We start from the raw sequence: 12,176 nt of genomic DNA, 5'->3' as shown, positions 1-12,176 counted from the left end.
GAGATTCTTGACCTGGTCAGCGTAGCTCTGGCTAGACGCAAATGAGCCGCTGCCAGCGTTGGGATCGATGGTAGAGGCTGGTCCCATCGGAGAGCCGCTCTGACCACCTTGACTTGCGGACGCTGCTGCGGCCGGCTTGTTGTCGCCGTCGCGGAACATGCCACTTGCATTGAAGCGTCTGACACCGGGTTTCCGGTCGGTCTGGTCGGGGACCTGGTCGGGGTTGACGCCGTGGGCAGGGGCAGATCCTCCGCCCGAAGTGCCGCCGCGGTTCTTGTCTTCGGCGTCGATCCGCTGCATCTCTTCAAAGAGATAGTCGGTGGGCATCTTGACAAACTCGCGCGACTTGTCGGGATGCACGAGCTGCATCATGTAGCCCAAGATCTGTGGACCGGGAATACGGATGACCATGCCGTCGCTCGTCTGGGTCGAACTCGAGTGGCTTGAGTCGCCCGTCTTGCTCGAAGAGCTGCTCGTAGAGAAGCATAGGAAGCCGCCCGAGCTGGAGCTGCTTTCCTTGAAAGACGATCGATCTGCGTCGCTCGTGAAGCTGTCCGACTCGACCTGGATGACGCAATCCTTGACCAAGACGTAGCCGACGGGGAAGGCGGACAGGTATCCTTCGGTGATGTTGCTGGTGTTGCCCTGCGAGATCTCTGACGCCAACTGGGAGCTCTTGAGGGCGTCTGCCTTTTGCTTTTTTGCCTTCTTGGTTTCGTCGTCGTCCGTCGACATGACCTTGTCGCCCCAGGTTGACCACGAGGCGTAGTCGTCGCCTTGGTAGACATGCATAAAGGCGCCGCTCATCTGGGCGATGCTGGGGTCGAACCAGCCAGAGCGATCGACAGTGATGTAGGTGACCCGCATGTTGACCGTCACCTTGAGCGAGAATTTTCTCTGATTATCGACCACCGACGCTGACTGGCTCGACGAGCTCCTGGACACCGAGCCGAGCCAAAAGTTGCACGAGAACGAGTCCGTCTTGGCCGAGCTCGAGGCGACGCTCGCCTGTTCATCGTTCTTGACCAAAGAGCTGACGGAAAGGTCGATCCATCGGCTGCCGCCGTTGCCCGCGGGGAGCTTGCCGACTTCCTCGGTCGGCTTTTTGAGCTCGTCGGCACGCACGGACTGCGCTTTGAGTGCCATGCCGTAATGGTCTTGCAGCTCTTGAAGCTCGTCCTTGGCGGCCGTGAGAGCCCGCTGTGTATTCTCCACCTCGATGTGCGTGTCGCCCGCTTTGGCAAGAGCGGCAAAGGCCATGGCGTCGGTGAGCGCTCTGGAAGCGGCGTTGACTTTCATGTTGAGCGCAGTCACGTTGGTAATTTGCTTGCCAATGTCGTCGAGACCGTTGAGACCGGGGCCAAAGATGTCCGTGAGCTTGCTCTTCGCGTTTGGGTTGCTGGTGATGTTCCCCTTCGTAGCTATCCAGGCGTCGCCGACAGGGTCGGCACTGCCAGCTTTGGGAGGGACTCCGCCGGCGATGGTGATGGCAAGCTTGACGGCACTGATCGTATTCTCGGTGTAGGCTTGCGAGAGGGCGCCCATCGCAGCCATGTGCGCGTCGGCTGCAAGCTTGACAGTTTTTTCGGCTTCCTCGGGCACACCAACCTGAAAGCCTCGGAGGGTAGCGATTCTGGTCTCGAGCGCCTCGATCTGCATCGACTTGGAGTGGATAGCCTGCTCCATCAGTTCGGGCGTCTGGCTGAGATCCTCTCTGGTGAAGCCCGTGTCGAGCGCCTGGAACCAGTCTGTCGGCTCGAGCTGGACGGGATAGACGCTCGAGGCAGTGTAGAGCGAGCTGAGTGCACTCTCGCGCAGAGCATCCTTGGCGTCCTGCAGCATCTCGGCGGTGGTGCGGATGTCGAGATGGCCGAGAAGCTCTCGGACCGTGTGGGTGTGACCTCGCACAACGGCGTTGGCGTATTTGTTGGAGAGGATCGCATTCTGGGTGCCCGTGATGTGGGCCAGCTTGCGCGTGAGCTTCTCCAGCTCCTTGGGGTCGTTTTTGGCCTCGGCCTCTTGCATCTGTGCGTCGCGGTCCAGCTCCCACTTCTGCTTTGCGCCGAGGTACTCCATGGTGAGCGTGTTGGAGAACTCCATGCGGGTCATGAGGCGCGCGTCCGTCATCCCGGTCGCCTCGACGCCTCTGAGCGCGCCCTTGGCCGCGTCCAGACTGGCGTCGCTCGAAGGGCTGACCTGGTTAGGCTGCAGCTGACCTGCGACAGCGCCATTGGTCGAGATCTGGACGCCGGATCCGCCTGCCAGCTTGGCAACACCCGATCCGTCCAGGTTCGGTACCACGAGGCGCGAATCCGAGATGAAGGCAGCCTCGTCCGGGTGCGTCTCGGCGAGAAGCCACGAGCGCATGAGCTCTCGCTGCTTGCGTGCCTCGATACCTTCGTAGGAAGGCACGAGCGAGTTGAGGACCTTGACGTAGTTGTTGGAGAGGGACTGGCCGTTGGGTCCGCCAACGATGGGACCGAGATTGAACAGGTCGTCGGTCAGCCGAAACTCGGCCTCGTTGACCACGACGGGCTTCTCGAAGCGCGAAAAGACGCTGCTCGTATCGTAGGCGAACGACGCCTTGTCGAGGTAGCGCGTGGGGAACTGGAGCGCAAAGTACTGTCCATCGCCGGGAGGGAAGAAGTTCAGGAGCTTGTCGTACATGACTTTGATGAAGGGTCCTTCTGACACGAAATTGGTCGGCGTAGCAGGAGGAGGTTCATCGCCGTGCAGCGGCTGAGCTGGATCGGCTGCAGATGACGGCATTGCCGGTCCCATGTCCACGTCGTGGGCAGGCGACGTTCCGGTGTTCTTGCTGTGAGCTGAAATGGACCAGTCGCCCAGAATCTTGCGAAGCTCGCTCAAATCTGTCTTGCCATCCGAGTTCTTGATGGCGGCCCTCGCCGTGCGCATCTGCTGGCACACGGATTCGGGGCACTTGATGACAGCAAGGGCGTGGTCGAACGTCCACTGGGGTGCTTGCGCGTGGGGCTTGTCACGAGGATACTGCAGCACCATGTAGGCCTTGTCGAGGTCGCTGAGTTCCTTGTTGTATCCGATGTCTTCCTTGAGCCCGGTGAGCTCCTTGGGCTGCGGATAGTGCATTATCGAGGTGGTGTCTACCTCAGAGAAGTTGGATACGTCCGTTATCTTGTAGACGTTGATCACCTGATCGTAGATCTGCTTGTCGGGCCAGTGCTGGCCAGTGCGGTACATGTCGAGAGCCGCCTGTTCGTTTACAACGGCGATGCCTCCGTGGGCAGGGCTCTGATGCTCGTGCAGCAAGCCCAAGACGTGGCCAAACTCGTGCAGAATGACGGCCCTCTCGTTCTTGGTTGGCACGGCTCCCGACGGCTGCACCCAGGCAAGATTCATGGTGGCATCCTGCAGCTGAAGGGTGTGGCTATCCGTACCGACGTACGACCAGCTGCCGTCCTTGGGATTGAAGCGAATTCGTACATCGCACGCACTGATGTTCTTGCCCTCGATGAACTGCACGTTGGCGTACCAGGTCCACTCGTCGATGACGCTCCTCACCTTTCCCTGCTGGAGTTCGTTGCCCGCGAATTCGCCGGGCAGGAAGCCATAGTAGATTTTCTGCGGGTTATCGCCATCCCACAGCTTACTAGTGCTGGCAAAGACGGCGTCGAGACGCGAGGAGCTGCTGCTGAGCTTGGCTTGGATGACGGCGGTCTGGAGGTTGTCGGGCGTCAGAACCTCCTTGCAGGTCTTGCGGATCCAGCTCATGATGCTGGGCATGTTGCTCGGCTTGGGATCAGCTTTCTGGTCGTCCGCAGGCTTCTGTGGATTATGACCGTTGGGCTGGCCGGAAGCATCGCCACTAGGCTGGCCCCCGCTGTTGGCGCCGCTCTTGTCCCCGCTGTTGTCTGCCGGCTGCTGTCCGGCTCCAGAGGGTGGGAAATCGGCATTGGAGAGGTGGAGCTGGATCAGCTGAGTCTTGTCGTCATCGAGGTCGACGGCGTCTCTGACGATGAGCATGCAGAGCGAATTGTCGTCGCTGATGCACAGCAGCTTGGTGGCCTTGGCGTCATCAGCAGCCCTGGCAGCGGGTCGGAGGCGGCAGTAGCCAAAGTTGGGGTCGATGTGCGCAGACGCAGGGGTGAGGATCGCGGTGATCTCTCCCTCGGCCGTAGACTCGATGCATCGACGCCTGGGGTTGGAATAGTAGAAGACGGGACCGCCTGCCTTGGTATCGGCGATGACGGGCGTCTCGACGACGGCGAAGGCCGAAGTGAGGGAGGTCATCTTGAGCTGAGCAGCCGCGGTGAAGTCGACCTTGTGAGCCGAGGGAGGGCCGCGGAGGCCGTAGATGACAGAATCCTTGTCGCTCTGCCAGTAGATCGTGAGCGGCTGGTCGTCGCCCTCGTAGTTGACGTGGACGTGGAAGCCGGGCGGGGGGGTCTCGCCCTTGATGTCGAGCGGATAGACCGTGTCTTCGCCATCGAGCAACTTACGCATGAGGGCACCGCTCGTGTTCTGCCAGAAGAGGACCACACCATCTGCGGTCTCGTACGCGGCGAGCGTAGTACCGGCCAGGGGCTGGTCGCGGGCGGCGACGACTACCTCTTCGTCATTCCACGCCTGGCCTGATCCAGCGAGGATGCGCTGGCAGATGGAGCCACCGGCATTCTGGTAGACGATGATGGTCTTGTCACCCGCAAAGGTGGTTGCAGCGATGCGCGATGAGGCAAGGCAGGCAGTGTTGAGGGTGCCGGCAGCCACATCGATCGAAGCGCTGCCGCCATCGGGAGAGGTGTCCGAGACAAACTCGGCGATCTTGCCATCGCCGCGGGCAAGGAAGAGACGCAGATTCCGGTCTCGCTGGCACGCTGCCAGATGGCCACCCCACGCAGCAGTTCCACGAGGAGCCGAGGGAGCAGCGGGAGAAGCGCCGGTAGGAGCGGCAGGAGCGGCAGGAGCGGCAGGAGGAGCGTTGGTAGGCGCAGTGGGAGCCGAAGGAGCGGCAGTGGGGGCCGAGGGAACGGCAGTGGGAGCCGAGGTGTTGGCGGTGGCGGAAGCGGTGGACGTCTGTGTTGCAGGAGGAGGAACAAACAGAGAGATGGCTTGTTTGTTAGTCATGCGTCGCGGAGTCGGCGCGGCGACGGCCTGCTCGTACCACTGCGAAGCCATGCTTGGGCTGCCACCGGCATCCCCCTCGAGCAGCTCCCCGGTCTGCACCACGGGAGCCTGGACGGAGGATTCCGGGCGAGGCGGTTGGTTCTCGTCATTGGCAGTCTCGACAGGCTCATCGTCGGGCGGCGGTTCAAAGAGATCGCAGTCGAGGCGTACCGGTTTGGAGTCCGACATGATCGGCGATGGCGAGCCTGGCTTGACCTCAGAGGAAGGGCGTTGTGGATCAAGAGCAAGCTCGTTGCAAGGTGGAGTGCGAGTGGACGTGGTGGAGAGCCGGACTCTGCGTTGCCAAGGAGACTTGGCCGAGGCTGAGGGCTTGGACAGAAGCAAGCGGCTCGACCTGACGTTGGCAGACTGCTTTTATAGATGTGGCTGGTGTACGAGCAGCGCGACGTTTGGGTGGTCAAGCTGGTGCAGACAGCCAGGAGCATGCTTGGAGAAGCGAGGCCTTTGTGACCAGCGCCACAGGAGCCCGTGGCTCCGGTTCGGCCATCGATGGGCGGGTCGACGCTCGCATCGTGACCAGCCGTGGCGTCCGGACGCTTGGCTTTAGGATGTCGCGTGTCGTCTTACGCTGTTGACGATCCGACACGACTTGTGGGTGCGGAGAAGGCGACAACGTGGGCATCAGTTCTAGAAGGCGGGATCCCGGGTCGGCGACTGTGTTGGCAAGGCCGCGGAATGCGATTGTGTGTCGTCTTGAAGGTTGAAGCTCCGCACGTCATTATCCGCAGCCGAGGTGCACCCTGGCGGACCCCCTATGCATGCACGGTCATGATGGTCGCCTTTGCATCCCCGCGTTTGCAGGTACATGAGCTGCTGCATGAACCCGTGGCGCTCTTCTTGGGTCTGGATGCTGGGTTCCGACGTCGAAGCGCTGGCATGGATGCGGATTAAGGTTGGTTGTCAACCTTCCCGCGCCTCTCTTGCTCAGCTTTTTGCTTCTTTGTTGGCCGAGAGAGTCCGAGTCGAGTGCGCGTTACCCCGCATTGCTTTGGTTCATACGGCGACCGAGCAGGCAGACGTGGAGACTCGACTTCACACGGCCCAAGCTGGCGGTATCCCATCCAGCTCGATGATGCCACGCGGCATTCATTGGTGGCGGATCCTCAGGCCTTCGTTCAGACCCTTTGAGCACCTTTATCCGCTGCACGGTGCAGCAGATCATGGAACGTGCGCCACGTTGCACGGCCCTCCACATCGACGGACGCCACTTCTGCTGGTCGTAAGGGCTGGTGATGGCAGCAGCCTTTATTTGCTGGGCGTTCCGGTACCTCTTGTCTAGGACGAACCCTTTGAATGACCGTACCCTCTTGCCTTCTGGACCGCGCGAGCTAGAGAAGGGACAGGTGCCGATGCAAGTGCAGAGCGACCCTGACTCGAGGATGGAAAAGAAGGCATGTCGGCCTTTGTGCGGTCCCGAGCCATCGTTGGCAAGGCCTGGGTGGGATCATGAGCAAGGGTGGCGTCATCGACAAATGAAAAAGGATATACGCTGCAGCCAACGCACAGACTGTACCGCTCAGCTTCTGTACAGCAGTTCATGCCCGCCGGGGAGGCGGAGTGTAGCTTGTGGCCTTACTGGACCCTCCGAACGCTAGAAGCATTGCTGCTCCTCCAATGCCCCGTTCCGTTGGCGACTGGAAAGCAAGCCCCTCTCGCCCCGAGCTGGGAATCGCCTTGAGACCGACTCAGGGGCGAACATGGGCGTTGTGGGAGGTATGGCGCCCTGCATCATCACCGGTCTCTTGAGACTGAAAGGCGAGGTTGCTGCCTGCAACTCGGGTGTCGTGTGCGTGCGGGAGTGTGCAAGGTGGGGGGCAAAGGTCGTACCAACTCGCATTCGGCAATGCATTCGGGAGGGTCGCCTTCGGGCCGATTTTTAGGTGTGATTTTGACGGAGATCTGACACAGAAAAGGATAATGCTTACTAAGCATTATTGCCCTGCTGGTCGCCGAGATCCGAGTTCGGACTTTTTGAGAAGAAGTGGGTCGTACGAACCCCTCACCTGCCGCTTGCCTCATGCTCCTCACTGCTCGTGCCTGGGCAAGCAAACGAGTGAGAGCAACAACATGGCGCCAAGAAAGAAGAACCCCGCCATCAAGTCGAGCGGCACCACCTCGTCCAAGGCGTCGCCGCTGCCGGACTGGGTCAAAGGCGGCGGTCCCAAACCCCCGCCCTCCTACACCAAAGCCGCCAAACAGCAGCAACAAGCGCAACCGTCCAAAGATGACGCAGCCGGCGGATCATCATCATCGTCCACGCCGTCAGCGCCCGCACAGCGCGAGATGCTCTTCCCTCCCGGCAGCAAGACGCCGCTCAACATGCTCTACGAGCGTATCAACAAGCTGCCTGGCTGGGAGAAACCCATCGTCGAACCTCGTCGACACAAGCAAGGCTACAGCTGTGCTGTCACGCTCAAAAAGGTCAACAAGAAGGACGCCTCGAACCCTTTCACCGTCGTGTTTGAGCCAAAGGAGCCAGGCCTAAGGCTCGAATGCACCTCGAGCCTCGAGGCCAAGCACTGGGGTGCCACCTATGCGCTCTTTCGCATCTTCAACCATCTCTCCCTCAACCTCGCCCTGCCTCCAGGTCCGAGAGAGTACTGGGTCAAGATGGAGGCGTACAAGAAGACAGCTCCCTCTCACCAGGATTGGATGTGGGAGTCGGACCCCTTCGAAGCGCAGGCGAAGCGAGAGGCGGAAAAGGCAAAGAAGGAGGCCGACAAACAGGCCGCAGCAGAGGCAGCAAGCAAGGGCGAAGTCGGCATCGTCAACGGCAAGCTCAACGGCGCAGGTAAGCCGCTCAGCAAGGCGTGGCAGGAAGCCAAGGAGGTACGACTGGCCAGCAAGCTGAGGGAGAAGATCGAGGCGACCATCCGAAGAGCCATGAGCATCTTCCCCGCCGCATCCGCCGCACCGCTCGATCTGGAAGAGGAGGACTCGGATCCCAATGCCACGCCAACTGCTGCCACTGCTCCCAAGGTGGATGCTGTGGCGCTCGAGAGGGAGCTTTCCGGATACGGCTTTCGACGCGGACACGTACGCAGCGCCATCGCCTGGCTCACGGCTGCACGCACCGCGCTTGCGAATCCAACATCTTCCACAGCAGCGGCAACGGCGTCGTTGGTCGATCCCATGCTCGCATCGGCAGCGGGACTGGCGGATCGCGAGGCTGCGCTAGAGTATCTCATGCTCTACACGCCCGAAGAAGATCTGCCCGTGCGCTTCAAACCCTCGACGTCGTCCGAGAGCTTTGTCACTGCGTCCAAAGCCGGGGCGGGCGGTGATGCGCTTGCCATCGGGTGGGCTATCGATCGGCTCGCAAAGCAGGCGGGATTCCCCAGGCACGCCGTCCAGACCGTCTTTAAGCGCATCGCGGTGGCTGAAAAGCAGATGGCAATCGAGGTGGCCAGGACGGTCAGAGAAGGGTTGGCACTCGACATGCTGCTTCGTCAAATGACGGGCTGGGACGCAAACGATGCGCAAGCAGCTTGGTCGTCCGAGGCGATCCTGCAGGCTACGCTCGGCTTCTCGACGCTGGTCGATGAGGCCGATGCGGAAGAAATACAAAGCAAGCGCGCGGACGAGCGCATGGCGGTCGAGGCGATCCTGGGCGAGGAGCGGGTGCAGGTGCCGTCGGAACACGAGCGTCTGGGCGTGCACGACTATGACATCCTCATCGCAGGCCCCAACACGCCGGTCGGTGGAAAAGAGGATGTGCGGCTGCGCATCTCGTCCAATCCGCAGACGCTCTACCCGACCGCGTCTGCTGGCATCGACGCCGTAGCACTGCCGGCTTTCGCAGTCGTGTCCAAGACTCTGCCGTCGTACCTCAAGCTCGCACTCACACAGCACGTGCTGCAGCTCTTCCACGGCGCCAACGGGCGCGCAGATTGGACGGATGCGGTCGAGTCCGGAGACGGCGGCGTGGTGCTCGGCGTTGTAGAGGAGCTGGAAGCTACGTGGGCCAAGCTGGTGGATGACCCACCGCTGCTCAACAGCGTCATGCGCTTCCTCGTCGCCACCGAGGCCGATGACAGTGCCGAACCCACGCCCGACGCTTCTCGCGCTGCCACACCCACGGGATCGAGGAAACCCAACCCCAAACGCAGGATGGGCGGTAGCAAGCCGCTGCGCCGCGACGCCGAGGTGGACTCGACGCTGCAGCGACAGCAGAACCAGCTGCATTCGTCGCCAGCGTACGCAAAGATGGGCAGCATCCGCAAGTCGTTGCCCGCTTCCTCGGCAGCGGGGGAGATCCTGGAGATGATCCGATCGAACCGGGTGGTGATCATCGCGGGCGAAACCGGATGTGGAAAGACGACGCAGGTGCCGCAGTTTATCCTCGACGAGGCGATCCAGGCGGGCGCCGGCAGCGAGTGCAACATTGTGGTGACGCAGCCGCGACGAGTGAGCGCGATCGGCGTGGCATCGCGCGTCGCCGTCGAACGCGGCGAAGACCTGGATGGCAAAAAGCCCGTCTGCCAGGGTAGCCTCGTGGGCTATGCGATTCGAGGAGAGAGGAGGGCGGCGCGCGAGTGCAGGCTACTCTTCACCACTACGGGTGTGCTGCTTCGCCGTCTAGGTGCAGGTGGAGACCCCGACCTGCGAGGTATTTCGCATGTGGTGGTGGACGAGGTGCACGAGCGCAACGTCGATTCGGACTTTTTGCTGCTCGAGCTGAGGGAGCTGCTCAAGCGCAACGCCAGGATCAAGGTGGTGCTCATGAGCGCCACGATCAACCAGCAGACCTTTGCGGCGTACTTTGGCAGTGCGCCGTGCATCTCCATCCCCGGCCGCACGTTCCCCGTGCACGACCACTATCTCGAGGACATTGTCCGCGAGTGCAGGTTCCGACCCTCGGGCAACGAGTTCAGACCAAGGGGCGGCAAACAGGTCGAGGAGGAGATGGCACAGCTGCGCTCGCATCTGCAGCAGCAAGATGTCGATGAGGAGACGGCGCGTGCTGTCGAGAGCATCGCGCGTGCAGGTGGACGCATCAGCTACGAACTGATCGGGGCGGTCGTGCGATACGTGGTCGAACGCGCCGAGAACGAGGAGCTGGCGTCTGACAATGCCGATGTTGGCGGAGCGGTGCTGGTGTTTTGCCCCGGTGTGGGTGAGATCCGCCAAGCGATCGATGCCATTTCCTCGTCTCTGCGCGGGCAGAGCGTGGAGATCCTGCCGCTGCATGCGAATCTGTCGGCCGACGAGCAGCGCAAGGTGTTCCAGCCCGTACGTCGCGGGGCGCGCAAGATCGTGGTGGCCACCAACGTGGCCGAGACGTCGATCACCATCCCGGACGTCTCGTACGTCGTCGATACGGGCAGGGTCAAGGAGACGCGGTTCGAGCCCGAGAGCGGCTTGACGCGGCTGGTCGAGTGCTGGGCATCGCGTGCGGCGTGTAAGCAGCGTCGTGGCCGAGCGGGCCGAGTGCGGGCAGGTGAATGCTTCCGCCTCTACCCGCGCTTTGTCGACGAGCGCAAGATGTCGGCACAGCAGACGCCCGAGATGCGACGTGTGCCGCTCGAGTCGCTCTTCTTGCAGGTCAAGTCGATGCGTCAGGACGAAGACGTCCAGCTCTACCTCAACAAGGCGCTCGACCCGCCGAGTCTGGCATCGATGGATGCGGCGCTGACCAATCTGATCGAGGCGGGTGCGCTGCATGCCGACCGCGGGTACAGAAGCAGGTTGACGTCGCTGGGCAAGCATCTGGCGCAGTTGCCGCTGGATCTGCGACTGGCCAAGCTGCTCATCATGGGGACGATCTTTGGATGTCTGGGTCCCATGCTGACGGTGGCGAGCATCATGTCGTGCAAGCCGCTCTTCTCTGCACCGTTCGAGAAGCGGGAAGAGGTGAGCAAGGCCAGAGCGAGCTTTGCGGTGGGCGGGTGTAGGAGCGATTTGCTGGTGGATGCCGAGGCGTTTGCGCAGTGGCAGAGCATGCGTGCCGAGCGACGATCGAATGCCGAGATGCGCGAGTGGTGCGATCGGCACTTCATCTCGGCGTCGACTCTGCGGGATATCCAGACGAACAGGGTGGAGCTGCTGTCGCATCTGCAGGAGATGGGATTCGTGCGTTCGAACTACAGGGCGGTGGGAGGGTACGACGACGAGACGTACGACAAGAATGCCGAGCATACGGGCGTGTTGCGCTCGGTCATCCTGGCCGGATTGTGGCCTTCGATCATCCGGATCGATCTGCCTTCGGCCAAGTTTGACCAGTCGTCGAGCGGTACGGTTCAGCGCGAAGCGGAAGCACGCCAGGTGCGCTACTTTGACCGCTGTGGCCGCGTGTTCTTGCACCCCTCATCGACGCTCTTCAGCTGCAAAGGGTTCGACTCGTCGTACCTCGCCTCGTTTGCCAAGAGCAGCACGGGTCAGGGCGATGCCAAGGTGTATCTGCGCGATGCGACCGAGGTGCCGCTGTTTGGACTGCTGCTCTTCGGCGGACGCCTCAAGATCAACCACCTCGCCGGCGGCATTGGCGTCGGATCCAACCAGGCCAAACCGGGCGAGGAGAACTGGGTGCGACTGCGGGCAAACGCGAGGATCGGCGTGCTGTGCGCGCAGCTAAGGAGACTGCTGGATGCCGTGCTCGATAGCGCCATCGACGAGCCGCAGGACATGTTTGCGGCGCCCGGATGCAAGGAGGTGCTCGAGGTGATTGGCGAGGTGCTCGAGCGCGATGGCCGGGCTGCCTAGTCTTTCTCCGTCTTTCTCACCGGTGGAATGCGAGCTGTATGTTCTTATTTGCTCGATCAAACGCGCTTTTGTGTGTGCGCCCAGTCTACTGATGTGTAGCTGTCATCTGCTTCAGCCGGAACCGAGGCAGGGAGCATCATGGCGAGAGCATGTTGCTCTAGTATGGCGGTGTGGAATCGGCGATTTAGGATGTCGATTGCGAGCCGATGCCCGATTTGTGAACTTGGATTTTGGAAGTTGAGGGGTGCGGCGGAGGTATCGCGAGGCGCATGGAAATTACGTAGCTGAGCGAGAGAGAGAGAGAGAGAGAG

At 61.6% G+C, this 12,176-nt stretch overlaps 2 protein-coding genes across 2 annotated transcripts; one reads left to right on the top strand and one right to left on the bottom strand.

Moving 5' to 3' along the window:
- On the bottom strand, positions 1 to 6,764 carry PAN0_078c6627 (uncharacterized protein; the record flags this gene model as incomplete). Its single annotated transcript, XM_014797936.1, has 4 exons — positions 1 to 5,511; positions 5,577 to 5,704; positions 6,163 to 6,597; positions 6,740 to 6,764. Coding segments are annotated over 4 exons (6,099 nt in total), but the record flags the coding sequence as incomplete, so codon positions are not given.
- A 466-nt stretch (positions 6,765 to 7,230) lies between these two features.
- PAN0_078d6626 (ATP-dependent RNA helicase A) lies at positions 7,231 to 11,865 on the top strand (the record flags this gene model as incomplete). Its single annotated transcript, XM_014797935.1, has 1 exon — positions 7,231 to 11,865. One exon carries the CDS (start codon positions 7,231 to 7,233, stop codon positions 11,863 to 11,865), a length of 4,635 nt encoding a protein of 1,544 aa, XP_014653421.1.
- Positions 11,866 to 12,176: the final 311 nt, after the last annotated feature.

Source organism: Moesziomyces antarcticus (assembly GCF_000747765.1).
Source record: "Moesziomyces antarcticus DNA, scaffold: scaffold_v10078, strain JCM 10317, whole genome shotgun sequence".
Taxonomy (NCBI): domain Eukaryota; kingdom Fungi; phylum Basidiomycota; class Ustilaginomycetes; order Ustilaginales; family Ustilaginaceae; genus Moesziomyces; species Moesziomyces antarcticus.
This window is presented reverse-complemented; position numbering and strand designations above follow the sequence as displayed.